A 16,035-nucleotide genomic window follows, 5' to 3' on the forward strand; every position below is an offset into this window, starting at 1 on the left:
CTTGTTTTTTCTTCTCCTTCCCTGTCATCGCTCTCTTGCACTGTACTGGTGTACTGTACTGCACCCGCCCTGCTGTAGCAGCTTGTGCCTGTTGCCCCCCCCCCCCTTCCCTCCCCGAAGCGGCACAAGTAAACACGACTTCAACTGCGCGTCCCATGTCACTATAATTCTTCCCTCTGCTGGCGGCACCTTGTGTTCTGCACACTTGCTACAACCAGTCAACGCACGTCAATTCTGTCATCTCGCGTCGTATTGCATTTCATCGCTTTGCATCGCATCTCGATCATATCGCGCATGGCCTACTTCTAGGTTTCTTGGAGCAAAGTGGTCCCAACGTCAACACTGACGGCACGAGGAGCTTGTCGCCCGTGGCTCTAGCTTTCAAAGAGCGCTCGCTCACCGGTTAGAGTTACAATGGGTATTCAAGGTAAGGAGGAACTTTCGTTCCTCTTCATCCATCCCTGGGCATGCTGCGGTCGGACACTTTTATTGACGCCGTCTCAGGGCTCCTCCCTCTGCTCAAATCGATTCAGAGACCCACCGAGATCAAGAAGTTCTCTGGAGAGGTCCTGGGCGTCGACGCGTATGGGTGGCTGCATAGAGGTGCTGTTGGTTGTGCCATCGACCTCGCCCAGGACAAGCCTACGCGAAAGTAAGTCACACACAGTCGGTTGTGTTATTGGCCCTCTTGTCGTGTGTCTGACCTGGTTCACCAGATATGTCGACTTTGCAATGCACCGCGTCCGCATGGTCAAGCACTTCGGTGTGACACCATACTTGGTCTTTGACGGCGATTTCCTTCCCAGCAAGGCCCGCACCGAATCATCCCGATCCAAACGCCGTGAGGACAGCAGGAAGGCCGGTCTCGCGCTTCTCAACGCGGGCAAACCCGCTCAGGCTCATCTTGAGCTCCAGAAGGCCATCGACGTCACCCCGGAGATGGCAAGGCACCTGATCGAGGAGCTCAAGAAGGAGGGAGTCCCGTACGTTGTCGCCCCTTACGAGGCCGACGCCCAGCTTGTCTACCTCGAGCGCCAAGGCCTCATCAACGGCATCATCTCCGAGGACTCAGACCTACTGGTCTTTGGTGCCAAGCGCCTGCTCACCAAGATGGACCAGCATGGCCAATGCGTCGAGATCAACCGAAGGGACTTTTGTGCTGTGCGCGAGATCTCTCTGACCGGCTGGACAGACGACCAGTTCCGGCAGATGGCAATCTTTAGTGGCTGCGACTACCTGGAGAGCGTGGGCAATATGGGTCTGAAGACAGCTTACCGGATGATGCGCAAGTACAAGACGCCAGAGCGCGTGATCCGGATGCTCCAGTTCGACGGCAAGTTTCGCGTCTCGGAGAACTATCTGGCCCAGTACAAGCAGGCCGAGTTGACCTTCCTCTACCAACGCGTATTCTGCCCTAGAAAACAGCAGCTTGTTCTCCTGACCGAGCCCCATGCCACCTCGCCTCTGGATATCGAGGAGATGCCCTACATTGGAGCTCGTGTAGATGCCGAGACTGCCAAGGCTGTCGCCAACGGCGACGTCAACCCTATAACAAAGCAGACTATTGTAGTGGCTGCCTTGCCACCCAAGAGGCGGACAGAAACTCCCACAACGGGGCGAACAGTGGCAGTCGCGGCGCCGGGACAAGGCAGAGCGCCACCCGAGAAATCGATCGACTCGTATTTCAGCGGCCACAGGCGAATCCCCATGGGAGAGATGGATCGGAACTGTTTTTCCGTTGATCCTCAAAGGGTGGCTGCCCTTACGCAGAACGGACTGACCCCTCGAGTCTTTCCCCTACCACGGCCGTACGTTGATGATGGCGATATTTCTCCCGCGCCGCGGCCATACACGGACTCAACCATACATCGGCGCCGGACGGAACCGATTTCTCGAACACAGTCAGATTCGGACCCAGCTGTTCGATCTTCTGCAAGTCGAAGACGAACGACCGGCCTCACGAGGCGCATTTCGGATATCGAAGCCAGACCACCCAAGAAACCTCGATTATGCGCCGATGATTCGGCAAACGAGACGACCGAGACACCGGCTGAGAGGAGCAAGTTCTTCCCCCGAGATGGAGAGGCATTGCGGCGCTGTGACGAGAACTTGATGTCGGATGACTCTATCGAAGAGGCCTTGGCCGACCTGCCCGACATAGGCGACCAGTGGAAGGGATCGAGGGCATCCGAAACACGGCAGACACTGCAGATCTTCCAAGACGAGACCTCAACCGAGCAGACGACCACGACGGCGGCTTCAGAGCCGGAAACCAAGGATGACGAGACTTTCGAAGGGAGCCCAGCAGCCCAGGGCCAGGAGTACGGTGTCGTGGGAGAGTCTGAAAGCCAGGCCGGTGATGTCGAGATCAACCTGGGCCGCAAGTCGTTGCGCAATTCGCTCCAGGAATTTTCTTACACGCCAAGCATGTCCAGGCGTGCGGGTGGAGTGCGCATCGTGCATGGGCTGCCGACTCCAGATTCCAGTGGCCAGCAAGCGCAGACGACATCGCTTCCAACACCCACCCAGACTCCCTTCCAGACTCCGCTGCAACGAATCGGAGCAGCGGCTCTACAGCGAAGCAAGGCTGGCTGTTCGCCGTCGGCCCGCTCTGGGCCCTCTTCACTGAAGGCCACCAAGAAACGAGCGAGTCTGGCAGATTCACTTGAGAATTTCCCAATCAACCCGTCCTTCGTCCCTCTGCCCAAGGTCGACCTGAAAGAGGTTGAAGCTCTGAATACGGCTGGTGTCGGCAGCGAGGACCAGATGTTCCCCGGTAGTGATGAGGAGAATGAACCTCCTGCAACAACAGCAGGTATAAAACAGGGCAGCGCTAGACGGCTGGATCTGTCAAAGTTTGTGTGCGGCTGAAGTGGCCCCGAGAAGGTGGTTGACGGAATTCACTTGATGAAGCCCAGTCTGTACACGCTTATCTTGATGGGGGAACACAAAAGATGGAGGAGATGGATGGCTTCCACAACAAAGGAGCATCCCCGAGAATGTGAAGTGTGAGCTTCGGGGGAGAGGGTGGTTAAGAAGACCATTGAGAATCGGTTTGTCTACCTTTTTTTTTGCTTCAAGTAGGCATAGCATAGCGTCCGGCGTTATATTCGTTAGGTGACTGCGACGCCGACTATGGGCAATGTCGTTTGTCTAGTTCTTTGGCCTACTCAAATTACACAGTAGAATTGCAGGATGACAGTGGGTATGCTGTATAAAAACAACAAGAAGATGAAAGATAATCAGTGACCTTCAATGAAAGAGATGAATATTGAGAAAAGCCTCTCTTCATCATAAGAAAAAAATACCAGCTCCAGCAGTATTGTATGCCCAGAATGATTTGCCATATAAACTGAGCAGTAATTGATATGAAAGAAGAAGGAGGCGGTGGAGGGGATAATGATAATATTTCTTTATTTAATCCAATGTTTCTGCCACTGGTTGGGAGGAGAGGGGAAGGAGGAGCGTGGTGAGCGATGATGCCCAAGAGAGGGCTGCTGGGGGGGGGGTGTGTTTGTATATTCTAAGGGTTCTCTCACCGCCTTCCCAGGGATTTTCATTTTGCCAATTTTCTCTGGGGCGCCAAGATTTCGCAGGTTGCCCGCCTCGAAAATTTCCCACCACTGACTGCATTACCAAACAGCATAGGAAATCCCCCGCCGAGCCCAAGTCGCAATCGCTTTTTTGTCGTCACACGAATACATTGATTCACAAGTGTTTCTCTAGAGTGAATGGTAAACGACGCGACTTCTCCCTTGCACTCTAGATTGTTTCCCTTTCGCTGGTTCTCGAGGCTAGCTCTCTCTCTTTTCTCTCTGGATCTCGACGCTCCCCCCTTCCACTGCCTTTAGTCGTTCTGCCCGCCGGATTCTCAAAGTACAGCAGTTGTTTGGCGCCTTGAGCCATGGCGGACAAGTCGTTGAAGGTTCGCAATACATCCCCCCTCACCCGCTATAAAAGCGCAATCGTAAAAGATGCAAACGTGAGAGATGGTCTGCTGACGAGATGATGACTGCTGCAGGATCGTCTCCGCGGTCACTCAGAGGCTTTTGATAGCTTGCTGTCCCTGATACCTGCAAAGCTCTACTACGGCGAAGACACAAGTGTACGTCCATTCATTTTCAAGCACCCTTCCCTTCCCCCCTGCTATACTATATATGTATGTATATAGTATCGTCTACCCACCCCAGCGAGCTCACACCACACGACATAATTCCAGGACCAGTGGCAGCGGAAGAAGCAGACCAAAGAGCAAGCCAGAGCTGCTAAGCGGGGCAGGCTGGACCCGGACAGTGCGTTGAACAGGAGTGCCAAAGAGGTCCTGGACGAGCGGGCACGCAACAAGAGGAAAGCGAAGGAGATGGAGGACAGTGAGGAGGACGACGAAAATGACAACGATGACGACGACGACGACGACGTATCAGAACCTCTTAACGGTGTTGAGAAGGAGCTGCCCGGTCAAGGCCTGAAGAAGGCGAAGTCAACGGGCGACGAAGATCATGACGAACCTATTAGCAAGAAGGCCAGACTCGCAGAGTTACAGGATGACGAGTTGGCGGCGGCGACCGAGAAGCTCTCGGCACACCAGGAAAAGAAGTTGCTGAAGAAACAGAAGAAGGCGGAGAAGAAGGCCGACAAGAAGAAAACCAAGGCTGAGAGATCATTGAAACTTACCGAAAAGACAGTGGATGACGAGGAGGACGAGGACGAGGACGAGGTGGAGGAAGAAGAAGAAGGAGCATCACATCACGACGTTGTGCAGTCCAAGGAGGCCGATGAAGAAGAAAAACAAGGCCACAAGGCCAAAGACCTGCAACCTATCGATGTCTCCGGTCTTGCCGACGACGAAGACGCCGACCCCTCCTCCCAATCCTCCACCCCCGAGTCACCAACCTTTGACGGAGCCGCCCACAATCCCTCCTCCACCGAGCCTACAAGTACCACAACCTCGATAGCCAGCGAGGCCGCGGGCGCCGCGGGCGGCTCCTTGACAGCCGAGCGCCCCTCGTCCTCGTCCAAGAAGCTCAAGGTGCCGTCTGACACGACAGAGCTCCGCGCCCGGCTGGCTGCCAAGATCGCCGCACTCCGAGCAGCACGCAAGGCTGACGGACCGGATGGGACGCCGATTCGCACGCGGCAGGAGCTCATCGAGTCGCGGCGCAAGAAGCTGGCGGAGCGCAAGGCCCACAAGAAGGAGCTGCGGCAGCAGGCCAAGGAGGCCGAGGACAAGAAGCGCGAGGAGGCGCTGGCGAGCGCGCGCAACTCGCCCATGCTGAGCTTCGGGAGCGGGTCGCCGGAGCACGAGGCCACCAGCTTCTCGTTCGGGCGGGTGGCGTTCGCGGACGGGACGCAGATGTCGCAGGACCTGAGCTACGTCAAGGACAAGACGGGCCGGAAGAAGGGTCCTGCAGACCCCAAGGGTGCGCTCGCCAAGCTGGATGCGCAAAAGAAGCGGCTCGCGGGCCTAGACGCCGACAAGCGCAAGGAGGTCCTCGAGAAGGAGACCTGGCTTGCCGCGCGCAAGCGGGCCGAGGGCGAAAAGGTGCGCAACGACGAGTCCCTGCTCAAGAAGGCCGTCAAGCGCAAGGAGAAGACCAAGAAGAAGAGCGAGCGCGAGTGGACCGAGCGCGTCGACGGGGTCAAGTATGCCCAGAAGCAGAGGCAGCAGAAGCGCGAGGACAACATCGGCAAGCGCAAGGAGACCAAGATGGCCGGCAAAGGCGGCAAGAAGAAGGGCAAGAGTCCTGCCAAGAAGAGGCCCGGGTTCGAGGGGAGTGGTTTCGGTGGCAAGAGGAAATGAGGTTAACGACTAGTAATAGTAGAGCATTTACGTTTTCTACAGTGCACTCCCTCGCTCTCTTCTTTCGAGGTGTCCCACACAATCGTCTCCTATGGACATGGACAGAGGGAGATTTTGCGCTTTACAGTTAGGACGGCGTTCAGAGGGGACAACATCTGGCTGGGAATAGCATGCATAGCTATGAACGAAAAAAGGAGAAGGACACAAGGATGGGCATTACGGCGTTGGGGCGACAGGGAAAATTAAAAGAAGAACCTCGTAATCTGGCGTTTCCTATGAACACAAAGTGCTTTTTTCCCTACTGTTGTCATGCCCATGCCAAGTCAAGTGCGTGTGCGTGTGTGCATGTGAGAAAGATATTCGTTTGAACTATGTCAGCTTTCGCAAGAGAAGACAGAAGCAAAATTCATGAGCATAGACGCCAGAATCAACCTGTGTGTCCCATCCACATGCTGCGCCAAAAGAGGGATTGTCATGAGAGAGGGTTTCCTTGTTTCCTTTTGTTTTACCCCCCAAAAAGACCGTTGATGCCTTTGCACGTTTGTTTTGTATGTGTCCGCTCGATGATCCTGTTCACCAGTTGCTGCGGTTGTCCGCGTTCAGTCCGGTAATGGCCTTCACTGTCCTCGCCATTTTCAATTCCCATGTTCCCCTCCTCCTCCTCCTACCTCCATGTCGCGCTGTGAGAATCTGAAAATAATGACGCCTGGTCGTTTGCCGGGAAAAAAGTAAGAAGATTTTTGAATTGGGGAAGAAAAGAAAGAGAAAAAAAATTGGTCATCCGCTGGTCCTGGGAAACTCGCCCGACAATAATACATTCATCTCCCCGCGGCGTCCATGCTCTGCTACAGTCCCGGCCCGAACTTTCTTTTCCCAGGCCCACGGCCCCCCTTCCCATTCCAACTCAAAAAACCGTGGATTCTTTCATTGTATGGCCCCTCCGCCCTGTGTTGACTTCGACTGCACTGCGTTGACACACGGATTTGAAGTAAAGGGGCGACCAGAGTTTCACTATGTAGTATTGCTGGGCAGCAAGGCGGGCTGCGTTATATCACAGGAGGGAGTCGAGGCGGGTGAATACGTTCAGGCAGGCGGCAACCACCTCGAGCTGCAGCTCCTTGTCCTTGGCCTTATTGCCCTCCTAGAAAAAGCATGTATATTAGCATGGGGGTAATGACAGACGAAACAGGACGGTAGCGATTGTGAACCAACCTCTGAAATTACTTGTGGCAAGTTGGCACCGATACCGTTGCCCGTTGCCTTCTTGCCGAATGGCCATTGGCTGTACTCGGCCAGCAGCTCATCAGTCTGGGCGAATGCCCGTTCCCTGGCCTCGTGGCCCAGCGTAGACAGCGCATTCTCGAGGACGTTGGCGGCGTAGGCGGCGCAGACCATTGCGATCGTCCGCGTGTACCGGAACTCGAGATTCTCGGGAAGCCACTGGGAGGCGGGAAGGACCACAGTCCTTTGGGTGAGAACGTTTCTGACGCGCCTCCGGATCTCTTCCTTGGCGCCGCCGTCGGCAACAGGGTGTGTGGCCATATCAAAGAGCAGGAAGTTGCGCTTCTCGGTGCGAAGGATGCCCTTGTCGACGAGGCCCTTCGCAAGGCGCTCTCGGACTTGCTTCAGTTGGTAGCCAATCTTCATCAGGTTCCAAGTCTCCCCTGCAGCCATCACGGGACATCGTTAGCAACCAACAGTGCTGGCGAAGGAGAGCCGCTTCAGCTCCGATGACGGACTGGACATGTACTCACCGCTCATAAGATCGATCCAGGTGCTGACGCTCATCTTCTCGCTTCCCTTCATCAGCTTAAGCGCCTCGTCAAGCAGCACCTCGCCGGTGAGAGTATCGTCGATGACCTCGATAACACGGTCGGGTAGGGGGAAGCGCCGCCTCGAGGCGTCCTTCTGCATGCTGATGCGGCCGCGGAAAGCCAATTCTATGACGATGCACCCGCGAAGGGCGTAGGATATGTTGTCGTTCCAGAACGAAAGATAGCCCTGTATGAGAGGTCAATCGCATTAGCTAACTGTTCCGACCTTGGCATCGGATTCAACTTGGGAGATTTTCGGCCAAAGAGTAAAGAACAAAACCAAAGACACAAAGGAGGAGCATGGCAAAAGGCGGGAGAAGAAAGATGGGGGGGGGGGAGACGGTATGTGTTGTGAGAGAGGGTTACAGACAGAGAGAGGGGGAAATAGAGAGACGAACCTGCTTGTCCTTGAGACCCAGCAACAAGACCTCTTCCATGAGTGTCAGCTTGGGCTGCTTGTTCCTCTCCGTGCTCTCGCTAATGTCTCGCGGGTCGAATGCGATCTTGTGGCCATTCTCGCTGTTCTCGTAGCTCGTCTCGGGGGTGCTGTCCTTGAAGTTGCCGGACGAGTTGTTGCGGTTGATACCGTTGCCACTCTCGCCCTCGGTGGATGGTCCTCCTCCAGCGCCGCCCCTGCGTCGAGTGAGCCCCGACGACGACATTCTGTTGGTATAGGGCTGTTCTTGGGAGTGATGAATAGATGTAGGCCGTATTAAAAGGGAGGCAGGGAGCAAGTTTCGAGTAACGAGGAGAGGTAGGACTGGGGCGACGCGCGCTCTTGGACAACAGCACAGTCAAGAACAGACGTGTAACAGTTGAATAACAGGAAGGAATATCGTGTGGTCGCGGGGAAGTATTTTTTGGTAGCACGATGGCACGGTTCGGAGGAGGCTCTCGAGAAGGCGCAAAGGAGGAGGGTCTCGTCAAGGTTTAATTCGTGTGTCCAGGGATGCTGTCGTAATAGCTGCTGCTAGGGGTTCGATTTGCGAATTTGGGGGACCCGCAGAATCCTGACACGCAATATTCACCAGAGGATTTGGTCTTGGTCCGTATCTTCTTTCGCAAAAATCCGTATCCCCCTCCCCCAACGGGAAGAGATTGGTAGCTAGGCTGAGGATGGGATAAGAACCGGTTCGGATTGTCGAGATCCCTACCCTAGAAGCGCCGTGCCTTAATGGAACGGTGCGTGTCAGTTGAGAACCGCGAGAGGAATGAGAGGGGGGGGGGGACAAGGCTGGCGGGCGGGTTTGTCTCTTTTTGAGGACACACAGCTTCAATTGACGCACCTTCTTCTGAGGAAAGCTGGCGACGACGGATGATGAAGCAGGTTGGCAGAAACAACAACAAAAGTACTTGGCTAGTAAAAGAAGAAGAAGAGGGAGCCAGTGTCGGTCGTGTGCCGCGCCTTGTGTCTTCGAAAATAAGACCTGGAGGGGGGGGGGGGAGAAAAAGGGAAACCGGCAGCTTGGGCGCTGGGAAAGATGTTGTATGTAACCCGTAACGTACACACGTTCAGATTCAGGTTAGATTTGGCAAGGTTGGGTTGCGCTGAGTGTGCGACGTTAAACCTCCTTCTCATGCTTTGGGTCGCATCCTTCCAGTGCTCTGGGTCAGCTCCAGTAGCAGCCCAGCCGTGCCAGCCTGGCCTGGCCTGGCCTGGCCTGAACTGACTGGGGTGGTGGCCTTTGGGCCCTTTGTAACAGATCCCCTAGGGGCCATGGCATAGGACCCTCTTCAGTGTGCACCCACCGCCCACCCACTCACCACACCAGCCACAACAGCAGCGTCCAAGCTGTGGCTTATTATTCGTACATGCTATAGTACACGAGCCCATGCACCAACCTCTTCCCCTTGCCTCCTTCCGAATCTACTACATACCACCAAGCTACTATAACATTATATAACATGTCTATGATTTATTTTATTTTAAATGCAAGGTGAAAGCCACCACTGCTTCTCGACATGATTATTCTTTGTCTACAATGTACTGCCCTTGTACACCTCCTTTGACTGCCGTACTTCACTTCTAACAATATGCTGTCCTCAAAGATTTACGCGTTCTCATTTGGGAGGAGACAATTTTTCTCATCAAGAATCATGCCTCGCTGCTGTATAATACAAGATGTCCACAGCTTGTTGAGCAGAGAGAGAATGGGTAAATGGTGCTTTTGTCGTCCTTGTCTCTCCTGGGCCCACTTAGACTGGCCGCCTCCTCTTACCAGCAGTAGCCCACGCACGCGTCTCGTCTAAATTTGCAAGGGCCGACTAATGGATGAAAGATTGGCCCCCCATGAGATGACTCCATAAGCACATCTGCATACGTATTGATCTGTCATGTACTGCACTGTTCTGAAAGGCGAAAAGGGGTTGGGGTTGACGTCCTCCTGTATGTGTGGGCTGATGAGCCTCTCACTTCAGCAGCTTTCTTTCCTTCTCAGTCCAGAGAGACCAACAACTTGGCGATATATGGAGTCCTTCTACTCGGGGTGCTGTCTGTTGACAATGATTTCGGATATCCACCAATCATTGACTGAGTGAGACACTTGAAAACGCTACAAGTCATGACTATGCCCTTGTCTTCCCCTTTGACTATATATGCTAACATTTACAATGCCTTAGAAGGGTATGCAAAAACTTTCAGCACCACGATTCCCGTGAATACTTTTCCTTCCTGACGTGGGGAGGGACCGAGAAAGGGAAGAAGAAGAAGAGGAGGAGGAGGAGGAGGAGGAGGAGGAGGAGGAGAAGGGGGGAAAATTAGTGATTTGTTTTTGCGAAACTTTACGGATCACGTCACTCTCTTTGAGGCATGATCCCCAGACCGACATCGCCCGTACCACTCCTCTCCATGGCCGCTTCCCCTTGCGTGCGAGGCCCTTGCAGCCTGCGCCTGTCTTGCAACCTGTTGTGGGCGTCGCCCATGTTCACGGTCAAGTCTCCGAAGTGGATGACCTGCCGGTTGCTACCCTCGCCCACCACAATGCCGCCCGACGCCGACCGCATCATCTCCTCGCCGCTCGCCTCACGGCCTGCAGGGAGGCCCTCTGCAGGGCTCTCTGACTGCGCCCGCCTACTTCCGGTCAACAACCTCGTCAGCCGCTCACGGCGGCTTTCTCGGCGTACCGGCCTGGCAGGCGGCGGCGGCGGCGGAGCAGGCACACTGGGAACCGGCATGTTGACGAAAGCGGCAGGCCCGGGGGCGCGAATGCTCCCTGCGGATCCCTGAGGAGGTCGGGTCGGAGACAATATGGTCCCCACCGGGTACGGCAGCTCCGCGGCGTCTGGCCTCGGGTTGATGCGCGGGCTCGGCATCGTTGCTATCGAGGAGGAGCTGCTCCGAGGACCAGACAGGTTGTTGTTGCTGCGCCGCCGTGACCCGGGCGGTATCGAGCCAACGGGACTGGACAGTGGGCTCGACCCCCTCCGCGAACGCTCGGCAGTCCCCCGGACACCCATGCCACTGTGGACAGAGACATCTGAGCGACGACCTCTGATGTTTTTGTTTGGCGGGCGGCTGGAGCCTCGGGACGCTGGCGGAGTCGTTGTTAAGATGGGCGGGTACCCGTGCAGCGCCGGGTCCGAGTTTTGCTGGCCGAGGGAGGACGACTCAACCCGGCCAAGATAAGGCCGCGGCTGGTAGGGGGTCGATTTCCATTGCTGGAGTCTGGGCGGTGGATGCTGGCGAGGCGGAGGGATGGAGGACCTTACGCCTGGAAGACTGGGCGGGCTGAAGGGTGCCGCGATGGTACCGGGACTGGACCTAGCAGACCGCGGTATGATTGGTGGCACCGAAGGCATCATGGCGGTGTACTCAGTCCCGGGTGAGGTACGAGTACTGGTCGGCACCTGCGGTTCTGGCCTGCTGGATGAGCTCGCTGACGATTTCCTCCTCCTCCCAACCAAGGGGATGTTCTCCTTGTTGAACCATCTCGAGAGGAAGTCCAGTGGACGGTTGCCTGACGATGAGCTGGCGCGTCGTCTCCCTGGCGGCTGCTCTGGGATCGGCATGGCCAACTGGCTCGAAGGGGGCTTTGGTGTGATCTGTGGCGTGGGTGTGTTGTCGCCGTCGCCGCCGTCGTCGTCTACTGGATAGGGAACCACCACCTCAGGGTTGGTGTATCTAGTCGGGAAGCGCTCGTCGACCGGCGAGTCAAAGAACCCCGTCTGGCCCTCCTCGGCTGGTGTCCACACTTGTTGACTCGGCGGTTGACTATCTGTCGTCCCAGTATCCGAGTCTGACAGGCTCTTGACCTTGTCGAACACAGACGTCGGCGAGGCCCAGTTGGCCTGGTTGACCATATCTGCCTGGATCTTTTCCGACAGCCGCTGTACCTCTGCCTCGATGGCCTTCAGCTGGTCCTCCATTTGTTCCCGAATGGGCCGCAACGTGGCGCGGTATCGATCCTCATAGTGGGAGAGGTGACCGATGAGCTTCCGGCAGTGGAGAGCGAAGCGTCGATAGTCGTCTGGCAGCCCCACGCTAGTTCTCTCCTTGATCCGTGCATCCGCATCCTTATATGCTTTGCAGAAGACCTCAACCGATCGTTCTAGCCAATAGATGTGTTGTTTCTCCTGCACAAGGGATTCGATCAGGTACCTCTGAACAATACGATGTATATGAAGTGTGTCCATGATATCATCCGTGAGTTCGAAGCTTCCCTTAGATGTCGCCGAGCTTGAGCGTGAAAGATTGTACTTATCGGACCGATCGACGAGGGCATAGGCGATGAGGATCCTGAGCGTGTTGTTTAGATTGGCGCCCCCGTGGGTTACGGCATGTCGCGTCTTGTAAGGCGTACTCTTGTTATCAAGGACCCGAAGGCCCACGGACAGCATTTCAACGGGAATGTGCTGATCCAGAAATGCAAGAATACACAAGACGTTCAGCGCCCCAAGCGCTCCTCTCGCCTCCATCTGTTCCAAGACCAGCTCGTACGCAGGTACCTTGCCGAGATGCGGGGGCTTGGCTTTGTACCGTCTGAGATAGGTGGAAAGTGGTTCCTGACTGGACTTGAGATGCTGTGCGATGATATGAATCATCAACGGCAGTTTCTCCAGGATGTGAACCAGCTCTGCAGCCTGCGCCAGGTCATCATGGGACCACGGCTTTTCCTTTTCCATTTCTTCTAAAAGAAGCCTTTGTGCTTCCTGGGTAGATAGCGGTGGTAGCTGGAGTGGTCGTGGGTTGTTGTAAACGTGGCTCCCCGCACCCGCTGTACTTGTGGACAGTAGGATCATGGACGTATTGGCGTGGTAAGGGAAGAAGCGCTCAATACCGTTGTCCTGATCAAACATGATGCCGTCCAACACGAGCAACCAGTCGTCTAGGTCCTCAAGCCACCCACGGACGTGGTCCACCATTTTGGTATGGTCCTCGAGCTCTTTCCTGTCAATCTTGGCCCGCAGGTCCTTGAGTGCGATCTTGGCAATGCGTGAGAACTCGCCCTCTAGCTCCTGCACAGACGAGGCGCGGAGCCAGAACACTCCGCCCGAGTAGTCGTGCTGGTGTCTGAAGAGGTATTCACGGGCCATGTGGGTTTTGCCCCCTCCTGTCTGACATCGTACAAGTACGGTCGAGGTGCCCTTCTCGCGGACCTTTTTGTCTTGAAGCATTCTATGCAGTTCCTTCAACTCTTGTTCGCGCCCGACAAAATAGGAGTTGGGCCGAAAACCTTCTGGGACCATGTGATACGGCTCCTTTGAAGCCTGCGAGCCAGACCCTTCAGTCCTCATTGACTCTTGTGTGACTGGCTGTGATGGCGGTATCATTGGCAACATCGGTAATGGAGATGGAGGGCCGCTTGGTAGACGTTGTGTGGTTAAAGCAGTGCCATTTGGTGAAACTACGGGGGAAAAACGAAACCATCAGCCCTTATTTTCTTCTTCCTTTTGTAAAAGTTCAATGAATACCTAGACCCTTTAGACTCGACTCTTTTTCTCCAACAGTGTACGTCTCTTCCTCCCCATGTTGAAGTTGAGCCGGACTCCCGCCATCTGTAACGGGACTCATCACCTGCGGCGAAGAGAACGTACCAACGATTTGTGAAGAACCAGCTGCCGAATTCTCAATCTAAGAATTTTGTTAATTATCTGAAGGGAACACCTGTGCATTTGGATGAAAAGGGATTCAAACATACGAATGGCCTTGCTCTCTCATTCAACTCAACTTGGGCGCGGATTCTGCGGTCTTGGTCCTCGACCTGCCAGCGGTACATGATGACTTCGGGTGACTCCTTGACCCCTGTAAGAAGACTTATTAGCACTCTGATAGACTTTCTCTCGAGATACTTATAGGTAAAGTCATATGGAGCTTGACTCACAATCTGTCATGACTGAGGTGATTTGTCGATATCCTGGGGCATCGACACTGGCAAACTTGCACATTCCGGAATGCTAGTAATGAAATCAGCATGTCTCCACATACGATAGAATTGAATGCGTCTGGCGGAACAGAAGAACAGAAACACAAATAACAGGAAGAGATGACTCTGTCACTCACGTCTGCCTCTATGCCGTAGGAAGTGGTGTTGTACCACTTTGGGGCCGCGGATTTGGAATCCACGATCAGGGACATTGTGCCTTTCAGGTCCGTCTTTTGGTTCTCGTGGACCAGATGGATCTTGAATCGCTGCTGGATGTTGATGAAGTTCGCATTGATGTTGGCGAGCGTCTCGCCATCCTTGCGCAGGGTCTTGATGAGGATAGGCTCAGAGTCAAAGAGTCTGCGAGGCACACGGCCAACCATGCCCTGGAGAACCTCGCCCCATCTTGCGAGGTCACTGCCTTCGTGGGGGGTGCCCAGGAATACGATGGCATAAGTTGAAACGTAGATGGCTCGGTCGTCCTCGTGAGCTGATGCCCTCACGTGGTCCGAATGCTCCAGGACCCGCTTAAGGAGGATGCCGCCGAGACTGTGAGCCACCCAGATGATGGGATTTCTCTGGCTCTTGCGCCTTTTTCTAAAAGAGGTGAGGTAGCTGACTAGGGTTTGTGCGTGCTCATGGATAAAGTTTGTGCTGGGCTTCTTGTCTTTGTTGCCTGCAACATCTGCATTGTAGCCGTAAACGAAAATATTGGCCTGTGTTCCATCCTCCTCCAGAGTCTTTGGAAGTAGATCTGTCGGCCAGTAGACACCATTGCCGGCCGTCCACGTCTTGGTAGGGTTGCCATTGAGGCCGTGGATCAAGATGATGTCGACCTTGGCCTGGGGATGAGTGTAGACGGCTGTCACGTCGTAGCGTTGAATATTCTTGTTGATAGTGCCCTGCTTCCATGTTAGAGGCCGTGCTGCATGAGGACGGGTGTACCAGAAGCCGTTTCTATCCCCAGAATCCAATCCTCAATCCAACAGCGCCGAACTGAAAAGGAAGAAACCAGTGCAGGGGTAGTGTTTATCAAGAATAAAACACATAGAGATAAATAATGATAAGAAGAAGAAAAAAGGGAAAAGGAAGTAAGACAAATGAACATAAAAGAGGGTTGTGTAACAAATGGTATGAGATCACACAAGAACAATGATTCAATCGTGAGCTACTTGCTCATGAGCATGCTTCCCCCATCATGAGTATGCTCCACAAACAAAGAGTATAACGACACGCCCATCAATGCCACCGATGACGGCGGTGACAAGACTGATGAGAATGCTCACGGAACAGGAACAGTAAGATAGGCGGCCCGCGCCGTTGGGCGGTTAGGAAACCTAGGGAACTCTGCAGCGGGACTCGGTCCTTACTCACAGACTACTGTAGTAGGATCATCCAGGGAGGGCAGGGGTGGTGGGAACAATGCTTCGAGAACGAGGACGCGCCTCGACGATGTTCGACCATGCTTAGGTCGGTGAGGTGTGTAGTGGAGGAGGGGCAGGAGAAGAGAGGATAAGTCGTCAGAGATGCTACTCACCATCTTCAATCTGTCTTACTCGTCGCAGCGAAGAGAAGCGAAGAGCTTCCCTCGCGCCGCCTATGCTACTGTGCCGCCGATGGATGCGAATTGCAGTAATGGAGAGGTGGTCGTACGGGGAGAGTAAGCGCTGCTGGCGTCTGTCAACTTTGGCTGGAAAAGTGGCTGGGTTGTTTTTATGTTGTAGCGGTTGAATGCACGAGATCGGCGGACTTATGGGGAAGGGGCGACTAAAAAAAGAAAAGGGGAAAAAAAAAAAAAAAGGCTGCAGGTACAAGAGAGGTTCTTTCTCTGTTATACTGCGAGGGGGGTCCCTCGTCTAGTCGTCTGTGAGAACCATGTGACCAGGCTCAAGGTGTCTTGTCGTCAAGAGGCCTTATGTAGCATTGTGTAATATTTTTTGTTCTTGCATACTGGTAGGTTCTGAGACATTCTGAGATGAGCAATCCAAGAGGAGCATGTGTGCAGACATGAGCTGAAAGCCTCCCCTTAAAAGAGCATGCCAGGGCTGATTTAGCAGCT

At 54.5% G+C, this 16,035-nt stretch overlaps 3 protein-coding genes across 3 annotated transcripts; 1 reads left to right on the forward strand and 2 right to left on the reverse strand.

The window, feature by feature from the left end:
* Nucleotides 1-254: 254 nt before the first annotated feature.
* Nucleotides 255-2,871, forward strand: M406DRAFT_95328 (uncharacterized protein; the record flags this gene model as incomplete). Its single annotated transcript, XM_040926295.1, has 2 exons — nt 255-652; nt 717-2,871. Exons 1-2 carry the CDS (start codon nt 468-470, stop codon nt 2,869-2,871), a joined length of 2,340 nt encoding a protein of 779 aa, XP_040774740.1. The 5' UTR covers nt 255-467.
* Nucleotides 2,872-6,826: 3,955 nt separating this feature from the next.
* Nucleotides 6,827-8,276, reverse strand: M406DRAFT_100024 (uncharacterized protein; the record flags this gene model as incomplete). Its single annotated transcript, XM_040914895.1, has 4 exons — nt 6,827-6,941; nt 7,013-7,464; nt 7,555-7,801; nt 8,013-8,276. The coding sequence occupies 4 exons, from the start codon at nt 8,274-8,276 to the stop codon at nt 6,852-6,854; spliced, it is 1,053 nt and encodes a 350-aa protein (XP_040774741.1). The 3' UTR covers nt 6,827-6,851.
* Nucleotides 8,277-13,700: 5,424 nt separating this feature from the next.
* Nucleotides 13,701-14,881, reverse strand: M406DRAFT_260907 (uncharacterized protein; the record flags this gene model as incomplete). The annotated part of the gene is made up of 3 exons (XM_040917399.1): nt 13,701-13,855; nt 13,935-14,007; nt 14,114-14,881. Coding segments are annotated over 3 exons (996 nt in total), but the record flags the coding sequence as incomplete, so codon positions are not given.
* Between the last annotated feature and the right edge of the window lie 1,154 nt (nt 14,882-16,035).

Source organism: Cryphonectria parasitica, assembly GCF_011745365.1.
Source record: "Cryphonectria parasitica EP155 unplaced genomic scaffold M406scaffold_6, whole genome shotgun sequence".
NCBI classification, from domain to species: Eukaryota; Fungi; Ascomycota; class Sordariomycetes; order Diaporthales; family Cryphonectriaceae; genus Cryphonectria; species Cryphonectria parasitica.